This window comes from Mercenaria mercenaria, chromosome 14 (genome assembly GCF_021730395.1).
Source record: "Mercenaria mercenaria strain notata chromosome 14, MADL_Memer_1, whole genome shotgun sequence".
NCBI classification, from domain to species: domain Eukaryota; kingdom Metazoa; phylum Mollusca; class Bivalvia; order Venerida; family Veneridae; genus Mercenaria; species Mercenaria mercenaria.
In genome coordinates, this window is record NC_069374.1 from 20,132,863 (window position 1) to 20,158,408 (window position 25,546).

At 32.5% G+C, this 25,546-nt stretch overlaps 1 protein-coding gene across 2 annotated transcripts in view; it reads left to right on the forward strand.

The window, feature by feature from the left end:
* LOC123526667 (uncharacterized) overlaps window positions 1-9,098 on the forward strand; it is a 59,034-nt gene extending 49,936 nt beyond the window's left edge. For both annotated transcript variants that reach the window (XM_053523009.1, XM_053523010.1), the window contains 4 exons: window positions 1,283-1,452; window positions 2,265-2,366; window positions 3,069-3,323; window positions 4,434-9,098. In XM_053523009.1, the coding sequence (XP_053378984.1) occupies window positions 1,283-1,452; window positions 2,265-2,366; window positions 3,069-3,323; window positions 4,434-5,297 (1,391 nt within the window). In that variant the 3' untranslated portion in view covers window positions 5,298-9,098. The remainder of the gene's footprint in view (window positions 1-1,282; window positions 1,453-2,264; window positions 2,367-3,068; window positions 3,324-4,433) is intronic.
* The last annotated feature ends 16,448 nt before the right edge of the window (window positions 9,099-25,546 follow it).

Sequence of the window (25,546 nt, forward strand, 5' to 3'; positions counted from 1 at the left end):
TAGACTGTGTAAAATCGCATAAGACATAGTCCTGTAAACCAGGAGAAAGACTGGAAGGGGGCACAATAACAGGTTGTAAAGCCCCCGGGGATGTGTGACGTCATTTTCTCTGTGCCGTTGCGTCAAAAAGTGTTAATGGTGATAATTTATTACATCAAAGTAATTGTTATTTTGTTTGGTATATAATTAACAACTCTAACAGTACCTATTGACATTCCGTATGCCGTTATTAGCACTCAGAAGTCTATATTGGCATGCAGGCCAATCCCCCTGCAAGTAATAGGTTTGGTTCAAGTTGTGCTAATAATTACTAAAAGCTTGCCATTGCAGATTTAAATCAGATCTCCATTGCATGACAAACAAAGTAGGTATTTGAGAACTCAGGAATTTAGATATACTGTATTTCATGCTGATATTTCAACTTTAATAAACAAAGGAAAGAGCTTATAGTGTAAAGATGCAAATATAGGTTTAATGGTGCTGCTTCAAGTTTGTCATTGCCAACTAATGAGTTGTTAATTTATTATTTAATCACAGTAATGAGGAATTTAAATCATTTGAGCCGTGCCATGAGAAAACCAACATAATGGGTTTGCGACCAGCCTGGATCCAGACCAGCCTGCGCATCCGCGCAGTCTGGTCAGGCTCCATGCTGTTCGCTTTTAAAGCCTATTGGAATTGAGAAACTATTAGCGAACAGCATGGATCCTGACCAGACTGCGCGGATGCGCAGGCTGGTCTGGATCCATGCTGGTCGCATACCCACTATGTTGGTTTTCTCATGGCACGGCTCATTTAATATTATGAAACGTCAATGTTAACAAACAGTTTGATGTGACAACACAGAGAAAAATGATGTCACACATCCATAGCAGATAGATAACCGGTTATTGTGTCCGCTTCTGGTTATCAGCCTCGGTAACACAATTCTACCCTGTGAAGTTTTCTTACTGCATTGTAAGGTGTATATAATAATGTTATTATTTTGGTTATTTGGTTGTCTTCTCTCCCTGTTATAAACACTTTAATAGGGAGTAGACAATCTTAAGCTTAAAAGCTTTCTATCCAATTCTTTTATCAAATATTGTGGGCTGAGTGCGAAACTATATTAACTGTTTATAAATAAAGAACAGGTTACAGAAGTTTTGCGCTAAGCCCTGATTGTTATTATAGATAATTTATGAAATGACTTCATACAAATGTTTAAACCAAACCTTTTGATATTGAGATGTACCTTTAATGTGTGACAGAACATGTGCTCAAAATTCGATTGTAATTACAGGGATGACATTTAAACCACGGGTAATGGTAGGATTCCACCAGTCCGGGCAACCAAGAATGCCACTTGGTTTACCTATACCGGTCCATCAGCTCAATAGCTATGTGATGCAGCAGGCGACCTCAATGGTTCCAAAATCGGTATCTATGAGGCCATCGAGGCTTAAACAAGAGGTATAACTCTTTACTTCATGTCTTTTGTTTTTTCTTGTCATCCTTTTTGTTGGTGTGAAAAAAGTTTTGCGTGTTAGCAGATTTCTTAGGTCAATCTTGTCCAAATATTTGTAAACTTCACACATTGTCAGCGTTAAAGTGAAAGTTAACTTAAATGACCTTGAGGAGAGGTTCTGTAACTCTTCGACATTAAAAACTTTTGGCTCCTCAGATTTGCTCTCTGAGCTTTAAATAATATGCTGTTACTGTCATTGGTCCGGATGTGTGCTCAATTGAATCAAATTTTCTACATTAATGATAATGTAGATTTGTGTTTAGAAAGAAGTAGACACAGTTAACAAACTGTTTCCTAACTCAAATAATTAATCAAATTTAAAGACTAGATTTAGCTGTAGACTTTATAGGTAGACTTGTTTGTCAGGTATTTGATCTCGGATACTGTTTTAACTCTTACCCTGCTAAATTTCTATAATGAACTGTTCCATCTTTCAATTTGGATAGTACCATTAACTGTTAAAATGGGTGCTTACCAAAAAATACTGACTGAATGGCGAACAGTGCAGATTTTGATCAGACTGCACAGATGTGCAGGCTGATCATGATCTACACTGGTCGCAAAGGCAGAATCAGTTGTGTTTAGCATGGTAAGTGTTAATCCAGGGAACATTTAAGGTCTTTGAATTTCTGGTAACACAGTAAGGGTTAAATGGAAAACTGTTAAATTCATTGAGTAACAAGTTTTCGCTCCAGCCCTAGAGGCATTAGAGCGGATCAGTTATAGGATCCATGTATATATTTTTCTGTTTTCATAGAAGGCAAAGAGTCAGTTGCAGTCAAGTTCAGAATCCTCGTCCACAGAAGATACTGGCTCAACATTTTACTTACTTGAATCATCGGAGAATAAAATGAAATCGGTAAGTCAAATTATTCAAGCTGTAGTAATTGAAATGTGGACTTTAAAGCATATTTATTACTAATTACTGAAGCATAACGTTTCTTAAAATGAACTCTTGTGACTTGTTTATCATAAAATAAACTGAGATTGCAGAATTAAGTACTTGTTGTTACCTTGGTTTTTGGAAAGGTGTGGTCAGGGGCAGTTAATTTGTTGTTGGGGAAAAAAGTGTTAAAGATTTAAAATACACTGCATTTTTGAGTTTTATAGTTGACTGACCATATATGAATGAAATATGTGCTTTGCTTGCAGCTACATGTAAAGCTTTATGTTATATTTCATAAATTTAAAGGTGTGTGTGCCTTCTGAGGGGAAATTTATGAATGTGGAAGTTGTGCTCCATTGTTCATTGATAGCATATTTAATGCCACCTTTGTATACTGACATGCCCAAGTATAGATAAGACTTGGCACACCTGAGAAATGCACTTTGTTTACGTTTTTGTGTTTGGCTATAAATGATCTTTAAAAAAATACTTTCTAATAGAAAGTATTTTGTTTTAAAGATATTTATAGCCAAATGTTCAATACTTGGGGGGTGGGGTGGCATTTGGGGCAGTTGAGGTTGGGAATGGGAGGTGAACACCACATTTTAAGGATGTTGATACTATCTAGCAAATGATAAACTAATGATGTATTATCAACAATTTCCGTTCTTTCAGGCATACAATCAACTAGTCATGCAGTCATTAGCTCAGCAGATGAACCCGACTAAGGGATTGGACCCAGCTCCCTGGCTGCAGAACCTGTGTTTCACTGATGGCTTGCAGAACCGCTACCACATGTACAGAGCTAAACATAAACGTCAGCTGAAGAAAGATCGTGAAGATTTAGAGAAGATGAAGCAGCCGGACATGCTGGTGAATCAGTTTGAGGAATTATTGTTAAATATGGAAAATTCCCCAGGTGTCATTATGGTGAGAGAATATTGATAGATAATCTATTTAAATAGTCTGCCTGCTTAGTGCAATAGGGAGAGCCCGGATTGTTGAGTCTCCAGTTTGCTCCTAATGTTGTCTGTGATGATTTGATAAAAAACATTGAATCTGAAGTCATTATGTCCCCCAACTCCTATCCATTAGGAGAAATCGGCAGATAAATGTTACTGGTACAGAATCCAGGAAAACTGGTTAGGTTAATGGCCTGCTTTTACATAATAGTTACTGACATGTTGTTGAAAAATGGTGCTGAATCAAGTACAAACAAAACCAAATTTAAACGTACTTGTTCACAATTTGGTTGAAATTTCATTATATTTTTTTTACATTATATGTTTTGAAATATGTCATTAAAGAAATGACACAGAAGTCAAAAGTCTATCAAAATCTCTGTAGGGCTGTGAGATTTTCTATCATTTTCAAAGTGCCACCAAGGTTTCAGTCTTTCTAAACAATACTTAAAGAAATTTAATTCATCCTACAAGTCGCATGAATACTGTGTAAGGATTTTTGACTTTGTTAATATTGAGTAAATGGTCATTATTCTGGGTTAGAAGGCTTAAGGTTCAAGGTCATAGACCTTGAGACAAAAAACTGTACTAATGTGTGGGCTTATGTCTATCATATATCATAGAATCTGATGACCTGCAGTTATTTAACTGGGTCATTAATTTTAAGGCCTATAGCAACCTGTTTTGAGTTTTTAGATCAGAAGTTCAAGGTCACTGAGAGACAAGAAATGGTCTCGAACAAAAAGCTAAGATTTCCAAAGTCTGGAGTATTCAAATATCAACGTTTGACTGCATTTGGTTAATAGTTTACTCCGTTGACTCCTGTTATTTAAAACAGTGTTAGAGGTCATTAGGTCACATTGGGACGTTAATCAGCCTTATCAAGTTGCTCTCATTGCTCTGGGCTTATTGTGTAAATTGTCAAGGTCAAAATATGCATGAGATTTAAAACACAGGTACATAAACGTTAGCTCATGTTTTTTGATAGGTTAAAGTTCTTATGAAGTTTTTCTGAACTTTTTAAGATTTACTTTTTTCCCCTTATAACTTAATTCTAAATCAATGATTTTTTTTACAGGATGAGGAAAATGATTATTTGGCGTTTAACGATGGAGTATTAAACTGTACATTATGTTCATGTGCTCGGGATGCTTGTTGTACTGACTTTCCCGAAGATCATGGAATTACTGACGCGCTGAAAAGGCTTCGTAAACATAGTAAGAAAAAGGAAAAACGTGTTAAGAAATCTACTCAGCCGACTTTACTTCAGAATGCTGCCATTCAAACAGACGAGGCCATGTGTAAAATGGAAGTTGATTCTGATCTAGGGACATCAGAACCTCCGCGTTTAGGTGTTAGGGAGACGGAAACATTAGAAAATCTTGCCGAGTCAAAGAGCTGTAGCAGTAAAAGTGACTCTGGAGAGGCAGATATTCCTTGTAACATGAGTTCAGACTCGATTAATTCTTTACACAGCAGTAACGTTACACCTAGCGAGCATCGGAGTAGTAACGAGAACGGAAGCTCATTAAAGGAGTCCGACGGTGATGCAATGTCGAAAAAATCTGACTCTAGCTCAAGTGATAAGCAATTACTTTCATCAGAATCGGAGTCTGAGTCAAAAAACAAATGTACTGAAGACATATTTGATCAATTATTCAGACCGCTTAATATTTGTTTTCCGCATTTACATAAAGACAAAGTTCCGTGGTTGTTAGATGTAGAATTTAATGAAGAAGTTGAAATGAAGTATCATATGGAATCTAAAGATAAAGAATCTGTACTGAGGAGCGATTTGACGCAGTTAGAAATTTTGGACGAACCAGAAATGTTGAAAGCTCAGTTCAATGCTTTGATGGAAGAACTAGGTCAGGGTAATTCAGAACTTGTCTCAATCTTGTCTAGCGGAGAAATGGGAGCCATGAATATGGACCAGTCTTGAAGGAATGTTTAAGTGAACACAAACGGTTTTGTTTATTCTTTGTCATGCTGAGTGAGACACAGCCTTTAACCCTTACTCTGCTAAATTTCTATAATGAACTTGTCCACCATTAAATTTGGACAGTAACATTAACTGTTAAAAGGGGTGCTTACCAAAAATATACTGACTGAATGGCGAACAGTGCAGATCTTGATCAGACTGCATGGATGTGCAGACTGATCATAATCTACACTGGTCACAAAGGCAGAATCAGTTGTGTGCAGCATGATAATGGTTAAGAGCAGGGTTTATGTTGGAACAAAATTACAGTTGATTGTATTTGGTCATTATGTTCTCATATGTGTTCAAAACAAATTCATGTCCATTAAACATTATTTTCATGCTACTCATATTTATTTGTTAAACAGATTCAGATTTTCTATGAACAGAACTAAGAGATTAAATACGCTGCTATTTTTTACTGTATTTGATAAACCTTGGATAAGAAGGGGTATGCTTTCAGATGTACACATCAGTATTATAATAGTTTAGAAAAGGCAGAAAATGACTATAACATAAAAATCTTTCCTATATGCTATTCAAGTAGTTAGCTGTAAAGTTTTGCTAAATTGAAACTAAAAATTCACAGCACCTGTTTACTGCGTGACTAGCTATTCACAATGTGACAGCTATTTACCGTATGGTCAACTATATACTGAGTGACTAGCTATATACTGAGTAACTAGCTATATACTGAGTGACTAGCTATTTACTATGTGACTAGCTGCTTGATGTGCCACTAGCTATTTGACTGTTGCGGTATAAAGCTTTTAAATACATTCCGTAAACTATTATGGGGGAGGGGGGTGTGGGGGTGGGGGGGAGAACTTCCAGCTTCAGTATATTGTTTCTTAGGCTTTTGATTTCAGTTGAATTCTAGACCTTACTTTCAAAATGTAGCAGTTTCAATAGTTCTGTCTGAGGCACGTATATATATATATATACCGTTACCTTGATATTCAAGGGACTGTAAAAATTGCATCGACGTATCCGAAGTTCGACGTAACGATATCGACTATCTGGGGCTACTTACCTTGTACTTGGACGTCTATATTGTCACTGTATCCAATGCTTTTTTTCAGAGGGTTTAAAGGGGGAAAGAAATTATTATAAAACGTAAATACGATTTTAATTTTCTTGACCAATAAAACATTTTAATTAGATACATACATACATCTTTTTAATTTTTCCAAATATACATTTAAACATTACCTTTTATTCCTTCCCTAAACAAGTCTGAATGCAGCGGTAATGCTCTAGTTGAGTAGCCATTTTGACTGTGCTTCGATAACGAAAATTTGCCAGTTTAACACGCATAGTCCTACTCAATCCTAAATGGCAGATTTTTACTCCGACAAACAGAAAATATTTCATCCAAATTAGTTGTTACATAGGAAAACAGCTTTCTTATTGCACGGTGTTTTATAAGACTAATTATTGGAAATGAAAACTCCCTGACATTTACATTGGATTAAATAACAAACAAAACAAACACACTAACTAACTTGCATACGATTAATACATCGCAGGACAACAATATTGTGATTTTCACACCTTACAAATAACATGGATATTTTTTGACAAGCTGTGATATCGGCGAAACCAGGTGTAAAAGTAGTACAGGTAAGTTGATGGGACTGAAAAATCTCATCGAGCTAAACAAAATATCGAGCTAATCATATCGAGGTAATGATAAAAAATTTCATTAAGATAAATAGGGACAAATCGGGACCGACTCGAACACATCGTGCTAACCGGAGTATCGAGCTAACCGATATCGAGGTAACGATATTCAACTGTATATATATATATTTATATCATTTGTACATGGAAAGCTTGTAATGGCCAAAGCCACCTAGAATTTCCAATCACATTCATTAGATCATTGGAAGTCAGATTTTGACACAGACACAGTAACTTTTGGCAGTTTTAGTTTCTTTGTGTTAGTTTCACAGTTACTTAATTCCAAATTACTGAAACTGGACTAATAGCTTAACTGGAGTTGCGACTTGGTAACTGCCTATGGTATTGTAGTTCTAGTTTGTTGCTGATACATTCCATAGAAAATAAATTTTTAAAAAATGAGATCTTAATGGATGAAAAGTCTCTTTGGGAGACCTGAGATATTTAACGTTGAGCAATGATCATGTTACAATTTTAATAAGTTAGTTCCTTTTTAGTCCAATTATGGTACATTTTGTAGAATTTTAACACTTAAATGGATACTCTTGTAGTTTTTCATGGAATAGAGCAGTGATATACTCGTATAATTTTACTTTTACTAGTGTTACTATAGATTTCACTATAATCTTTGGATATACCCCACCATATAACTGTACTTTTGTGAACCAGTCAGTTTTGTGTAAGGAACTTGCAGAATAGATGATTACTGTGAAATTTGATTGGCTGATAATAACATATTTTTTTTTTTTTTGAAGATTTTTCACTGGTTCCCTGAAATTTTGGTGCGAGCATCTTTGACTGGAAAAAAGCATCTGGTCAGTTGCTTTTATGTTAACTCTTGATGATGAATTGAAGTAATTTTCTGAAAGGACATGGACGTAGATTTATTTTATAACATATATTTTATAACGTAGGTCCATGTAAAGTCTTTGTATAGTGTTTGTCTTTATGTCCAACCTCTATGCGAAATTACAAAAAGTCCAATTAAAAAATCTTCCAATCAGGTTCTAATTATCTGGCTTTTGTCTGTGGTGATAAACATGAATATGACTGAAAAATAAAAGTAGGTTGTGAGATTTTATAGCACTTCTAAGTCATTTTCTTTATTTGGGAAAATCATGAAAATTTTGCAAGAAAATATTGTGCGTATTTTAAAACTGTTTGTTAAAATGTAAGAGATATCATTACTGTGATGATAAAAAAGGATTTGAGCCATGCCATGAGAAAACCAACATAGTGGGTATGCGACCAGCAAGGATCCAGACCAGCCTGCGCATCCGCGCAGTCTGGTCAGGATCCATGCTGTTCGCTAATAGTTTCTCCAATTCCAATAGGCTTTAAAAGCGAACAGCATGGAGCCTGACCAGACTGCGCGGATGCGCAGGCTGGTCTGGATCCATGCTGGTCGCATACCCACTATGTTGATTTTCTCATGGCGCGGCTCATTTTACTTTCTCCAACACTGGTCCACAAATATATCGCATTAAAATAGCTGAAAATGCTGACTCATTACATCATATTTCCATTGTTTATGTATTTATATCTCATTTTTTACTGACTGTCATACAGTTTTGTTTTGTCTATTCATGTAAACAAAGGCTTGTTTTGTTTCTTGCGTTACTTAAAAAGCTATAGTGATTTGAATGTCTAGTCAGTGGTTGTGAAATAATGTAATTTGTGGTCAGCTTTCTTCTTGTGTCCTCTTGCATTGAAGGCCATGCTCAAAATTCAAGTACCTCATACATTAAAGAGCATGCCACGAACTGGGACATAAAAAATCCACTATTCAGTATTTATTTCCATTACTTACTTCATATTTTTGGCCAATTCTTGATGGGGCTACTGCACCGTCAGGAAATACCATGTATATACCAATGATTTTTCTAGTAATAATAGTTTAATTACATTTATTTATTGTGGTTTTACCATAACTTATTTCATGTAGTTTTCTGTATTTTGTAGTTGTTATGTTGGTTACTCATTCATATCACACACATTGTTCAATGGGCTTTCAAAAATGCCTCTATTGTTTCACTTGTGCTATATTTGCATATAAATAAAGCATGTGAATGAAACGTAGTCTTTGTCAGTTTACCAGCTTTAGATATATGCTAAAGTCTATAAAGTTTTAGAAATAAATGTACACGCAAACCCCCTAACGTAAACCATTTTTAGCTCGACTATTCGAGGAATAGGGGAGCTATCCTACTCGCGTTAGCGTGAGCGTCACACAAATGTTCAAGTTTGCGTACCACCCCAAATATCTTCAAAGGCCATTGAGATATTGCTTTCATATTTTGCATATTTGTTTACCATCATGACCCCAGACTGTAAAAAGGAGGAGGCAACTCTATCAAGCATTTTGACTGAATTATGACCCCTTTTCGACTTGGAATATGCTTATTGTAATGTTAAAGTTTTATTCATTGCTTATATAATACTATCAAGCACTGAGAATAGTCGAGCGCGCTGTCCACTGACACCTCTTCAGGGAACTAACTTGGGTCCAAAATGCCGTCTTGATTTAGTTTTTGGTTGTCAATAAACTTTAGGTGGGCAAAAACATCGATAGCTGTGGAGAAGGATTCCCCACCTCCAAACTTTAAATTTGTACATGCGCCAATTTGTTTGTGTGTAGCGGGAAGGGGAGCGGGGAGGGATGTAGGCATATGACAAGAAGCATGAAACCATATCAAGAAACATAAGTGGGATGGGAAAATGGATGACGGGATACTAAGTGTCAGTATCAAGAAAAAAATTAATATCAAGAAATGACCTGTGGAAATTGTGATATTTTCTGTAGTGATGTTTATCAACAAACAAAATTTGTTTTAAAAGCAAGAGGGTCATAGAGTCTCTATGTTGCTCACCTGACCTAGTTCTTACCCCAGACAACGTATATAACTTGGCCTTAACTTCATAGGCAAACATTTTGACTGTTTTATGTAAATTGGGTAGATCATTATCCAAGTTTTTCAATGAAATGACCTATTGACATGGTTTTTGATACTGGATATGCCATTTTTGAATTTCACACACATTTTAAGTAAAAAGGGGACATAATTCATGATATATTCAGGATCCATACTGTTCACTTTCAAACCCTATTGCAATAAGAGAAACCGTTGGCAAACTATGGATCCTGACCAGATGCGCAGGCTGGTCTGGATCCATGCTGGTCGCAAATGCACTTTGTAGGTTTTCTCATGGTGCGGCTCAAATTAAAGTGCTACAAACCATAAACCTGAAATTCTAAGTTTAAAAGGAGGCTATTTCATGAAATATTGAAACAAGAGTTATGAACCTTGTTTCATATGCGAAACAGAATAGGGTTGCTACATACATGTCCAAGTAACAGCCCCAACAAGCTCTAAAATGATGTATGACTCATAGGTGACCTTGACATTTATGTCAAATAAAAAAAAAGAGAATGCACTATCTAAGTGTTACCTTAGAAACTGTGATAAGGACCTGGGGTTTGTGCATGACATTACATCCAGGTAACATTTACGAGAAATATTACAGCAGATTGCTCCATGCATGTAAAAGTAATAAACAACTATTTTGATATCTATGCTGCGGTCATCAAAAGCAGGCTTGAGAAAAATTGGACATTCAATATAAAGCCTCCTGCGTCTCCGACACTGGGGGCTATAAAACAAAAATGGTTTCTTACTCTAAAACAAGGTCACCAGCTAATGGTTGCCAGTTTTCTTCATAATCTACGCCTTTATAACAAAGCATCTTTATAAAATATGCATGTGTCGAGTCCAGGATGAATCATTCGATATTCCTCACAACCCAGCATCTGGGTAGAATCACAGACCTGCGAGCCTGGATGGATCTGGGTAGAACCACAGACCTGCAAGCGTTGATGGCATCTGGGTAGAAGCACATACCTGTAGAACCACGGACCTGCAAGCCTGGATGGCATCTTGGTAGAATCACAGACCTGCGAGCCTGGATGGCATCTGGGTAGAATCACAGACCTACGAGCCTGGATGGCATCTGGGTAGAACCACAGACATGCGAGCCTGGATGGCATCTGGGTAGAACCACAGACCTGCAAACGTTGATGGCATCTGGGTAGAATCACAGACCTGCAAGCCTGGATGTCATTTGGGTATAACCACAAACCTGCAGCTGGCTTGATGACGTCTAACTACAGACTTTTTTGAACACCAGACGTTGGCATTTGGCCTTTTTCATGCCAGATGGGTAGCAGCTGGATAGGACCGTAGACCTTAAAGTCTGGATGACAACTTAGTAGAACCTCAGACTGCCTGCACGCCAGATGGATGGTATCTGGGTAGAACCACATACCTCCAGCTAACTGGATGGCATCTTAACTACAGACCTACAGACCAGATGGGTGGCATCTTGGTAGAACCACAGACCTGCAAGCTTGGGTGTAATCTGGGTAGAACCAAAGACCTTCTGTAGGTCAGCTTTATAGCATCTGGGAAGAAACAGGCTTTCAACAAGCCAGCTTGATTAACATCGTAACTACAGACCTGCAAAACAGCTAGATGGCATTTAGTTAGAACCAGAGGCATTCAAAATGCCATATGGATGGCACTGACCTGCTTGCCAGCTACATGGTAGTTGGATAGAACCCCAAACCTTCATGCTAAATGGATTGCATGTTCACATGATACCACAAGCAGGAGGAGGGGCAAGTGCTTTATCAAAAGTAACCATAACAACTCGGCCAAGGAGGTCACTGTTTTTTTATAGTACAGTACATGATGCGAACATCTGTCACACATTATCCTGAATTTTTATATAATGTGTCACTTGGAACAATTCTGCATAAGATATAAAAGTAGGACCAACCCACATAAGCAAAACAGTTAACGCCATACCCTCTGAAGTTTTTGTAAGTGTGCGGTGTAGGTGGATGCATAAAAACAGAACAATTTGAAGTTAGAACTGAAACTTTTATTAACTTAGAGACATAAGATTAAAAAAAAAACATGAAATAACACATGGTTATATAACAATTTCTTCTACACAAACATTACAGTGAATTAAAAAAAGAATAAGAATTTTTTTTTGATATATTTTAATTAATACATCTGAAAAAGAAACAATATACATGTACAGTCGAATATATTTATTTTGTGTCAGATTACAGTCAAACATGTCAGTAGAGACAAACCCTTTGGAAATGAAAAATGTGGTCATCGTTGACAGGTGGTCTCTTAACAGATATTTACATTATTTTTGTTTAAACATGAAGATAAAATACTGGTCTTTACCGTAGGAGAGAAAGAAATAGGTATCTGGGTATCTCTGTGTGTGTGTGGGGGGGGGGGGGGGGCTCCTTAGCCGAGTGGTTAAGGTCGCTGACTTCAAATAACTTGCTCCTCACAGATGTGGGTTCGAGCTGAATTCTTCATGTTAGGAAGCTATCCAGCTGGCTTACGGTAGGTCGGTGGTGCCCGCTCGTGATGAATTAATGCACGGAGGGGCATCTGGGGTTTTCCTCCACCATCAAAGCATGACCTATAATTGTGCCAGTGCGACATTAAATCCAACAAACCAACACTATTTCTCAGGAATGCTCTGAAACTTAATTACTGACAGACTACATGTTATGGAAACACATGAGAATAAATTGGTTTTACTAATTCTTACAATGAAAATAGAAGAAAAAAAAACGTTTGTAACGCTTTGCCTTGATTATAAATATCTATATTTAACATCTTCCGTTGCGGTAATTGTAGACAGCGAAAACGATTTTACTGCCGCCACGGCCCGGATTCGAATCCTTACGCTGGTTTTTTTTTCTTGATGTGGCATTTTAAGATAGTTTAGACACAAAAAAATCTAATGTTCATAATATGACCAAACTTCAATTTTAAAGAAAGATCATTTTTAGCAAAAATCTGGAGGTCAGAACCTTTATACGCCACTATTGTATATATTGTATATACTGACGTACATTCAATGCGTGCATAAACTGAGGATTTCTTTTTTTCGAGTAGTGAGTTTCGAGTTAAAAAAGTGAGTTTCGAGTTAGAAAAGTGAGTTTCGAGTTAAAAAAGTGAGTTTAGAGTCGGAAAAGTGAGTCTCGAGTTAAATTTTAAAAAGTGAGTTTCGAGTTAAAAAAGTGAGTTTCGAGTTAAAAAAAAAGTGAGTTTCGAGTTAAATTTTAAAAAGTGAGTTTCGAGTCAAAAAAGTGAGTTTCGAGTTAAATTTTAAAAAGTGAGTTTCGAGTCAAAAAAGTGAGATTCGAGTTAAATTCTAAAAAGTGAGTTTCGAGTTAAAAAAGTGAGTTTCGAGTTAAATTTGAAAAAAGTGAGTTTCGAGAAGCGGAAATTTTAACAATGAATTGAGAAATACCTTATGAGTTTAAATAAAACAGTCTGCAATATATATATAAAAAAAAGATAACTATTTAACGGGAATATATTCCTACTGGTTTGTGACACATACTCTCGAGACAGAAGTGCAGTATATTCCGTTATATTATATGCGGGGGCCAAGTATATTCAAGCTAATATAGAACTGTTTTATATCTCTAATAAGACATTATTACATCGTCTATCAAAGCAGATCTTATAAGAGAAGACTGTTTAAAGTGTTAAACAGTTGTAGAATTTGTACCCTCTCATGATTTTGATGATATTCATTCTGTCATTTATTGGCATTGTATCTATCTGCTGATTTGTATAGATGATAAATCTTAAATCTAAATAAATCCTTCGTTCTCTTCTGTTCTGTTCTGCTAATATCCATGCCAAAACTGAACTGGCAGCCTGGAAAACCTGGGATGGGCTCATGGGATCGGATGGGATGGGCTGAAGGTCATGGGATCGTGGGCCCAAGGTCAGAGAAATATATAGTGAGAAACATGAATTAAAAGTTCAACTGGGCAATTAAGAGGTCAGCTAAGGACAACAGGGACACAGCCTGTAATTACAATTCCCAGAGTGAGACTCACACTGTATTGGCTGCCAAGGAGGGAAACAAAGAAAGAAAATACCAACACTTAGTCTTCTAACTTGTTAGAATGTACTTCTACGGTTCCAATATAAATGATGAAAAATTTATGGACTGTATTTTTTATCATAAGTAAAGCAAAAGAGCAATTATTTTGAACAAAATATGACCATTTATTGTCCATTTGGTGTTAATATAAACTTCATTTTTTATTATATTTAAAGCAAAAAAAAAAAAAAACAATTAATTTGGATAAAATATAATCATTTATTGTCCACTTGGTGTTAATGTAAACATCAAAATCTATTACCAATAAACTGAAAACTGTCATATGTTTGAGAATCCCCCTTTTCATATGTTATAACATGTCTAAAATATTAAATTCATTTCTGTCATCTTTTTATTCTGAAATTTGTCAGTAATATTGTTTTCTTTTCAGTAACTTTTTTTTCAGAACTGATTTATCATAAGTTCCATTTCATATTTTCTCTCAAAATTAATTTTCATCAAACATTAATGTTGTAGGTTCATTCTCTTACTTGGGTTAGAGGTCAACTGCTGAATTCATCTTTTTTCTCCCTGTGACATATATACATGTAATTCTACCCTTTATCTTCATAATTCTTCATTATACCAAATTGTTTTGTTTTGATATTCAACTTCTTCTGCTATAATAATAAGTCTACTTTTATTTCATAAAGGTATCAATTATAAATACACATGCAAGAAGTATATATTTTTTAATTTTCATAATATTACTTTAAAATTATAACTGTTCTACGTCTTTTTATTTTTCATAATATTACTTTAAAATCATTACTGTTTTATTAAGTGTACTACTGACTGAATCAAGAGAATTAACAATAATAATGATAACAATATACTTTTATTTGCCTATAGAATAAGACATTAACCCATTTTGTTACTCTCGGCCAGATCTTATTGACAGTATGGCATGAATTCCCAGGAGTATCATTTATTTTATAGAGAACTGTTCACCTTAAGAAACCTTCGAGAATCTGAGAAAATTTTAGGGGCAAATAAGTTCAGCCCATGTCCTTGAGCCCATCCCATCCCATCCCACGAGCCCATCCCATGAGCCCATCCCAGGTTTTCCAGGATCCCAACTGAACTGCCACTACTAGCACATTTGACATCTCCCAATGATCAGATTAATGTTCGATTTTGACGATAACGGCTACTTGAAATAATTGTTGTTTGGCCATTAGTTAATGAACGAAATGTGAATCATCAGATAATTAAATTTCGTGGACAAGATGTTTTGGTTCCTCACACCATTTTGGTCTCGAAGGTCAAATAACTGTTATTTATGAATTGATATTTATTGATTTTTTGTTTGTTTGTTATAGTCAACTCTGCATACTTACATAATTATATACAATGTATTCATATACAAAGACAACTAAAACTATTGTACGCAGCCAGTCTTTTCAGACTTATAAATGACTATCATAGAGACATATTAAAATTATCTATTAAATATTATAAAAGCATTTATATAAACTGTACTCTACCAGTGATACGTATTTATTATCACAGTTGGTACTAAGAACCATACTTATAGACACAAGATAAATTTGTGAAGCTGGCATTAATCCTGACTGGTTCATGAGTAGTTATATATATGATGGTGCGAGCCCGATTTTGACCCCCCTGACCCCTTGACCCTATTTTAAAAAATCCAATGCCGGACAATTTAAAACCAAAAAATAAACAACTTTTCATAGTACTTTATGAAAACCTATAGTAAAATATGATTAAAGATAATTTTAAACACTTCCACCAAATATTTGCCAAAATTCTGCCAAGTGGCAGCAATGTGGCAGTCGCTGCCAACTTGACAAACTTTTGGCAGAACGTTGGCAAACACAAATTCAACCAATCAAAAGCCTGCCATTTTTCTGCCAAGTGGCAGCAATGTGACAATGTCTGCCAACTTGGCAAACTTTTGGCAAACTTTTGGCAGATTATTTTTATTGATAAAATGTAACTTATTTGATCTTATTTTGAATTAATAACTACATTATTAGTCTTTAAATAATTTTAAATACATTTGATATAGATGAGTTTACAAAATAAAATATATTGTTTGAAAGAAAGAAGATTTACTGATAATATAAATCCTCATTATGTTACAACAAAAAACGGGAGAAAAATGATAAGGGCTACTTGTTCATCTTGTGAAAAATGAAATCAAAGTTTGTTAAAAGTACAGGGGGTAATTTAGATATTCACAAAGCAATGTTACCTTTATTACCTAAGAAAGGTTTAACACTTCCAGGATATAACTATTGTGGACCAGGAAATCCTTTAAATAACGGACCTCCTGTCAACGAACTGGATGCAGTATGTATGGACCATGATTTTTGCTATGACAGTGATGTAAAAAAGAGTACATGTGATAAGCAAATGCTTTCCAATTTAAATAAAACTAAATCAAAAACATTTGGAGAAAAGATTGCAAAACATTTAGTTGTGAAACCTATAATTAAAACGAAATACACACTTGGGTTGGGACAAAAACAAAAATCAAAAAACGGGAAAAGGGGGTAGAGTATACCCCGAAATAAAATTGGAGCGATGAATTAGCAGAAGAATTACACAAAACCAATTAAAAGAAAATTCAGGAAACGAAGAGTGATAGTTAATGATATTGATGATACTTGGTCAGCTGATTTAGTTGACATGCAAGTTTTTCAAAATATAATAAAGGAGTAAAATACTTGTTAACCGTTATTGATATATTTAGTAAATATGCTTGGGTTATTCCATTAAAGAATAAAACTGGAGAATCTGTTACTGAAGCATTTGAAAAAATAATTTCTGAAGGACGATTACCAGTAAATTTATGGGTAGATGAAGGAAAAGAATTTTATAATAAAAAGTTTGAATCATTTTTGAATAAAAATAAAATTAATATGTACCATACATTTAATGAAGGAAAGGCTGTAGTTATTGAAAGATTTAATAGGAGTTTAAAAAGAATAATGTGGAAATATTTTACAGCAAATAATACTTATACTTATTTAGATAATTTGCAGGATATGGGTGATAAATATAACAAAACAAAACATTCTAGTATAAAAATGACACCAACCGAAGCTAGTAAAAACTTAAATAAAGGTACTGTTTACTTTAATTTATATGGTGATTTAAAGATACCAAAGAGCAAAGCAAAATTTAAAATTGGTGATCGAGTTCGCTTAAGCAAACTTAAAAGACATTTTGAAAAAGGATATACACCAAACTGGACAGAGGAAATATTTATAATTTATAAAATTAATAATACAAATCCCAGAACATACTCTATTAAAGATTTAAATAATGAAATAGTTCAAGGTTCATTTTATGAACAAGAACTTTTACCTACTACACAAGAAGTTTTTAGAATAGAAAAAGTTATTAGACGAGACTATAAGAAAAAACAAGCTTTAGTAAAATGGAAAGGTTACAATGAAAAATTTAATAGTTGGGTACCATTTAACGATCTTGAACAAATTTAATTTAGAAATAAATAGTTTAATTATATAAATGAGCAATAAAAATCTAATTTCTAATAATAATGGAATAGAAACAATAGATCAATTAATTATCCACTTAACTAAACTAGCTGCTGCTTACAGAAAAAGTTATAAATTTTGTGGGAGAGTAAATACTGGATTATATATTACAGCAGGTATTTTTGGTTGCTCAGCTGCATTAGTACTTGTTCCAGCTATTCCTATATTTGTAGCAGTTGCTGGCGCTGTTCCATCAGTAATTACCATATTTACTAACAGACTAAAACTTGACGACAAGAAATTTATTTTAAAATCACATCACCACAAAATAAAACAACTTATAACAAAAGCACGGATTGGAAAAGTAAATAAAGAAGATCCAAATAAAGTTATTCAGGATATTTTTACAATACTATTAGAAATGCAGAAAGAAAAAAATTATTCAACACCCCTTGAAATGCATATGAAGGAATTTAAACTTAACGGATATAAAAGTAAAAAAGAAGAAGAGCTCTATTAAATTTTACGTGTGTTTTTTAAAGATTTTTTTCTATAAGTATATTATATATAGATGGTTAATAGAAAGGTAGATAGAATGATTATGTCAAAATTATCTAGCACTTTAGGAGAAATAATGAATCCAGATGAAAATTCATATAAGAAAGTTCTTAAAAGAAGAAATGTTATTAAATCAAAACTTGATCAAATAGTTAGCGATGAATATAAAAATCATGTCATTGATAAATTACAAAATGTTATAGATCCTTATCTTCGTAAAAGAACTTTATTTGAATGGGACTGTGGTTGTCTATTAACTGAAGAAGAAAATGCTGAAAGATTATGTGATTGTCCCAGACCAAATAATATTCGAAACAATCCTAAAAAAGTTATTGCAACCGATTGTGACACTAATGAAGGAAAAACATATAAAAGCACTTATGCAGCATCCAAAGACCTTAATATTAATTCAGGGTTAATAACAATGTGCTGCAAAGGAAAAAACCAAGTTAAAAGTGGAATATCAAAAACCAGCGGAAAAAGATATAAATTTAAATATTTTATTTTTCTTAAAGATAATTAAAACTTTTTTTATTTTATTATTTTTTTTAATTTTTTTTTTTAATCCTTTTTTCCTTAGTGATTTTTTTTCTAATATAATATATAGATGGAAATCGAGAGATCTTCAAAACAATATTATAAGAAATTTGAAAATAAATTAACATATTAGACAATGATCCAAAAAATCAATTTATATGTAAACTAAAAACGATCTTTTTGAAATACTTAAATCTGAATTAAAATTTTAAAAGGTAATAAATTAAACGTTGTTTTAAAAATAACTTTGCAAAAAAGGATAAAACTGAACAATAATAAATCAGCTTATTTTCAATCAAAGGCTTAGAAAATTTTAACACAAATGAAATAAAAAAAACTTTCATCAAGCTTTTGTGAAATAAAAAATAGAATTTGGGGAACTGGATTCAGAGGAAGCGGCTGGAGAATAGGGGTCAGTTGGGGCTCTTTATATAAATAGATATAAGTTTTATTTCCATTGGCTGCTTCAGTTATTTAGAATTACCAAAACCATTACAAAATTCAATGAAAGGATTAATAAATATAAAGAATGATGATAACGAATGTTTTAGATGGTGTCATTTAGCTTACAAATTTCCTGTTGAAAAAAATCCTCCAAAATATTTCAAAATATAAAAAACATATAAACGATCTTGATTATACTGGAATTAAATTTCCTGTTACATTAATCAAATACCAAAATAGAAGTTTTAAATGAAATATCATTTAATATATTTGGATATGAAGAAAATAGTATTTATCCATTGTACATACAAGTACAATACGAAGAAAAACTGTGACATGTTGCTAATTACTAATGATAAAATAAACGGCGACTGTAAACCCCCAAATCCAACATTATGTTTTGGATAAAAAACTTTATAGATTAATGTTTAACAAAACAAAACATGCAAATAAAAAAACTTCTGTAAAAGCTGTTTACAACATTTTACAAATGAAGAATATTAAATGAACACATACCAAATTGTTTAGCTATTAATGGTATCCAAGGCGTTAAAAATGCCAAAAGAGGGAAGGTAAAGTACAATTTAAAAATTATCATAAAGGTTTAGCAGTACCTTTTGTAATTTATGCTGATTTTTTAATCAATAACTAAAAAAGTTTTAACGCTTTACCATCAACTGAAATCTTCATTTACTGAACCATATCAAAATCATTAAAATTGTGGTTACGGCTATAAAGTTGTTTGTTGTTATGACGATAAATTACTAAAAACCCAAACCCAGATTTATAGAGGTCCTAATGCAGTTTATAAGTTTATTGAAAAAAAAAAGCATGAGATGAGGGAAAATATTGTAAAGACAATATTTTTTTAAAGTAAAGAACATTGTTACCAAAGAACTAAGAATGTCGAAAAATGATTCAACCGAATTTAAAAAACAAAACAAAAAAAAAGTTTTGTCATATGTTTATTCTGTGAAAAAATAAGGGAAGAATGAAATATTATTATAGACCAGGTGAAGTGCTCACCAGTACGTGGATCACTGTCTTAATACACAGGGAAACAAATTCAGGGGAAGTGCTCACTCAGATTGTTTTAATATTAATTTGTAAAACTAACAACATAAAATTCTGTTATTTTCATTAATTAAGGGTTATGACGGCAAGTATAGTATGCAAACAAATAGGAAAATTTAAAAAAGAAAAATTTAATGTATATTCTAACAAATATGGAAAGAAAGATATTGCAATTTTATGAATTTTTGACTTGGTTCTTTATGCTTCATTTCCAGTTTATTTATGTCACAATCATTGGAAAACTTAGTAAACAAAAATATTCCAGAATTTAAAATCAACTTATCATCAAGAATTTTGGATTGGAAAACATTAATTTATTAAAGACAAAAAAAAGGTTGGGTTTTGTATATCCATTATGATACATGGATCATTAAAAAATTTAAAGGCAAACAAAATTACCTTCTAAAGAAAGAGTTTTATTTCACTTTTAACTGTAAACATAATATTTCTGATAATGTACTCGAAACATGCTAAAAAAAATGTTTGGGGAATAAATTTAAACTTTCAAAACCAATGGGGAGAATATTCATGTTCTTCAATATTTTAAAACTGACGTATTACTTTTAGATGATGTTAATAATTATTTCGAAAATTTTAAAGACCAAACTATAGTTTAGAGAGAAGTCACTAACAAATTAGATCCTTGTCATTTATTTTAGTAGTCCTGGTTTAGCTTGGGATGCAATGTTTAAAAAAAACAAAACTGACTGGAATGTTAAGTTCTAGGCATTTAATAACTGCCGGATTTTGATATGTATCTTTTTAATTTTTGAAATGGGGGGACTGAGAGGGAGGAATAAGTAATATCTGCTTCAAACAGATCCAGTCAAGCAACAATAAAATATTCATGAAGGATTTATAATTTCCAAAAGAAGAAAAGCAACTTACATTATGTACACTCGAACGCCAAATACCATTACGGTTGGGCTATGTCGTTCAACCTTTGCCCTCTGGAAAACTTAAAATTTATATACCCACGTCCCGAAAAAAAAAAACAATTTAAGAAAATTAATTGCAAAAGGTAAAAACTACTTTATAGTTTGGAATTTGTGATCTTGAATCTCCAAAAGGAATTACATAAAACCAACATGATTATCCTTTAGCTCCTGCGAAAATTAAAATTACAGATCAATGCTTTTCTGATTAGTAGTAAAAAAAAAAATATTAAAAACAGGAATTTGGAATAGGAAAAAAAAGTTAATTGTAAAAAAAAAAAAATTAGTTCCAACATTAATGAAAAAACAACACTTTCTGTAGTTCATTATTAAAAAATCATGAACTATATACCACCCCAATTAGGGTTAAAAATTAACCCCCAAAAAATTACAAAAAATACTTACACTTTTGACGAAAAGTCCTTGGTTTTTTTTTATTAAAAAAAGTTACAAAAAAAATATTGATTTTAATCCCAAAAAAAGATCTAAAGCAAAAAAAATTCATTTCGAAAAGGACTTTTTTAAAGTTTTTTAATTTTTAATTTTTTTAATATTTTTTTTTTATTTTTTTTTTTTATTTTTACATTTCTTTTTTTTTTAATTTTTTTACTTGAAAAACTCTGTAAATCGGTAAGGGGACGACGGCGATGGGAGAATTTTACGCCAAAACGCGGGTTAATATTTAAATTAACTCATGGATGAAAATATTTTATTAAAATACATAGCCAAACCCTTCATTGTTAGTTCAACAAAATGGTTACCTCTAACCTGTTTTGGTATTATAGACTAAAAAAGCAAAGGTTTGTTATTAAACCGACCTTGTTATTGATTCTGTTTGGAATTTGTGCATTCTAATTTTATCAAAAAAATTTGTATTGTATGATTTTCCTTATATTACGTTAAAAGAAAAAGAAAAGTACTAGAGAGTAATTGGTAACATTATTTATTCACTGGACACTGATTCTTATGTTATGAAAAATTAAAAAACAAAGTTGCGTATAAAGACTTTTTATAAGGACAAAGATTTTTTTGAAATTTAATAGTGATTACGATACCAACTCAAAATTTTATTTCGATAATAATACAAAAAGTAATTGGGAAATTTAAAGATGACGCTGCCGGTGTAGTAATTGTTGAATTTGGTAGGTCCAAATTAAGAAGTAAAAATGTATTCATAATTTATTAAAAAAGGAAGTTAATGTTAAAAAAAAATGTAAAGAATTAAAAAACTTGTTGTTAAGAAAAAAACAATAGTTCAAATTAAAAATTATAAAGATTACCTTTGTTTATTCAACCCAAAGTACCATCACACCTTTTTAAGTTATTCGTTTCTAATAAACACACCTCTATTCCAGTTATTGTTCATAAATTTAAATAAACATCTTTTCATGTTAATGATGATTTTAAAAGCTATAATCTTGATAATGGTATTCGATACAATTAGCTTACTCTTAAAATTATAGAAAACCATAAATGTTAACTGAATATCGTAACGTTTTAAAAGAATTAATATAAAAACATCATCATTTTAAATTCATTTGCATAATTAATAGAAAATAGATTCATTTTTTTAGTATTTTTTTACATGAACCTTTGAAGGAATTACCCACTTTCTTTATTTTTTCATTTGTAATTTAGCTTCTCCTTTATCTAATAATTGCATCAAAAAGAAAAATTAAGCTTGCCAATTATGTTTAATCTGCCACCAATATTACCAACCCTGAACTAAAACCAGGGACTAGGCCATATACGCCCCTTATCCAATTGAAATAATCCACCCTCTGTATCTTGGGTCTAAACTGTTAAAAAAACAACAATGGAGCCCGTTTTTCTTTATTAATTGCCTTTTTTATTTTTATCCTTTATCATTTATATTTATAGAATATTCCCATTATTATTAATTATTCCAGATAAATAAATGTCCCTTTTTTTTATTTAAAATAATTTATAATCGTGTTGTTCATTTACTCTTTGATTATGAACTTTATTTTTTTAAACGTTTCTTTAATTAACTACAATAAATCATCAATGGTAACTTTATCTTGAAACATTTTAATGAAAAAAAACAATAATATCCGCAAAGCCTACTTGTTTTGTCTGATATTGAACATTGTTGTATTTTAATTTGGTCTATTAGAAATTACTTCTTTTGGGTAGGAGGGAAGGGTCCAAATGGATCGAAAGACATATTATTTAAGTAAACTCAACCCAAAGTGTTCCAGGCCCAGTTAGAGTGACCAAATTAATAATTCCACATCGTCCTTTTCTTTTTAATTTTAATTAATTATTACTATAAAATACACCCTAAAGTATTAATTTTTAATTGGTTTAACCCAATTTTGTTTCAATTCCAAAAGTTTAGTGTTGGTATGTTTATAAAAAATTTTTTTTTTTTTTTATATAGGAATTCGTCTGTAGGTCTCCGTTGAGAAAGAATCAATTCTGTAGTCCTTTCCCACTTCAACAAAGATAAAGATGTAATCAAAAGGTACTTCGTCGATTAGCAGCAACATACTACAACGCCACCGTCTTGTTTTGTGTTTTTGTGTTATGTAAAATCACTCCAGATCCTATAGTTGCTTTCTTAATTAGGTGTACAGATATGGTGATATCTATTTTCTACTCTTATCATTAGTTACTGAACTCATACCATTTCCAAGTAATTTCTTACTACACCCAGTATGGCTAGCCCAGAATTAAAAATCACCAATGCTAGAGGGCTAATCTACAAATTATGGCGGCTCATTTAATGAGCTGCCCATGGTAAAACCATGACCGCTAACAAAGGAACAAATACAAACCAATACGCATACTAAACAGAATAAACCCAAAAAAGAAGCCCCCCCCAAAATACGAAAAGCAAAAATCCTAAAAACAAAGAACACACCACAATAAACGAATTGGTTGGTTTTTCCTAACAAAACAAAAACCAGCCATAAAGCTCCTAATAAATTCCACCATTTTGGACCCTGGATGGACAATGTTTTTCTTTGGGAAAATTGGAATTTCTAAGCCCTTCTTATTTTGCACAGCTTTTTTAATTTTGATTAATTTGTGTTTTGTTAAAAGTAAAGGGAATGTCTTTTCCACGTAATTGTCTCATGTTTTAATCTAAAAAGTATGTGGGAATTTTGGTTGTTGTGGTCGGGCTAAAATTTTTCTTTTTAGCATGTCCATCTGTAAGGTTTAAAATTTTATATTCAATATAATTGGATGTCATTATATATAAAATTATATTTATTTTATTTTAAAACAATAACACAGTTCATGTTCCAATAGTATTTATTTCAAACTGTTTCTTCATCAGTACAATTGCTTAAACACGACTATTTGGCTGCTGGTGGGAAAATCATTTAATTTTAGCTGGTTAAATGTTAATGTGTTTAGGGTCATCTGTAGATACTTCCTTTTTATATTCCAAGTTTAAAATGACTAAATCCAAAAATATTCATACAAAATTTGATCTAATTAAGAGGACTTCCAGTAGTTTTTGTTATTTTGTTTATAATAATAATTACTTACATCATCATATATTCTTGGACTATACTTGTGTATTCTTTTTCTGGATAAAAAACACCATTACCAACTTCTCAAGACGACAGGAGTCTCAAAGTTTGCAATTTTCAATTTGCTGCATTAACTTTAAAGTGTATCTAATACAAATGCGGGTTATGTTTTGTGAATTACTTTTGTCAGGTCGTTTTGTAAATAAAACAAATACATGTTTGTGGTATTATTACATCCAGCTGTTATTCTAAAGGTTATATTATTTTTGTTGTTGGTATCCACTTGATGGCATCATCCAGTTCCCTAAAGGTATGACGCCTCATCTTGCTTTTTTAAAATCTTTCAGTAGTATGTGTAATTAGAATTAGATCAAACCCATAATTCATTGAAAAAATTAAAGTTGGAACCCATAGAATGATTTTGTTACAATTTTATTACTTACTCTACCAGCATCAGTAGCTATGTAGTCTAAAACTTAAATTATCATCATCTGTCAGCTGTTAGTGTTATTTGGAATTTGACTTGGAGGGTAAAAATATTAGTTTCTAAACCCTGAAAAAATGAATAAATTCTTTATTTAAAAAAAATGGGAATCTTAGCATTTACCTCTTTCTTATCTTGGATTAAAATGTTTTCTAATCGCGACCGAAACACTATTCTATCCAGCTTGGTCATTCTACTTTTCAGCAACAGCCGTTAGTATCTAAATAAATAAAACTCATTTGTCCAGTTGCTTTTGCATAATCCTCAGATAGTTCAAAAAAAACAAACTCTTTACATTTATTTACTTTGTATAAATTATTACAAATCATAAACATATGTTTCCATTTTGGTTTAACCACTAACTGATCAAATTAAATTTGAAGCTGCATTATTTAATTAATGCAATTTGATTATTCAATCTCCACCAGCACCATAATTATTACCCATTAGCAAGGTTTAATTACTTTAAAAACTTACTTCAAAATAAAGCCATTAAAACAAATCAAAAATATGCAACTTT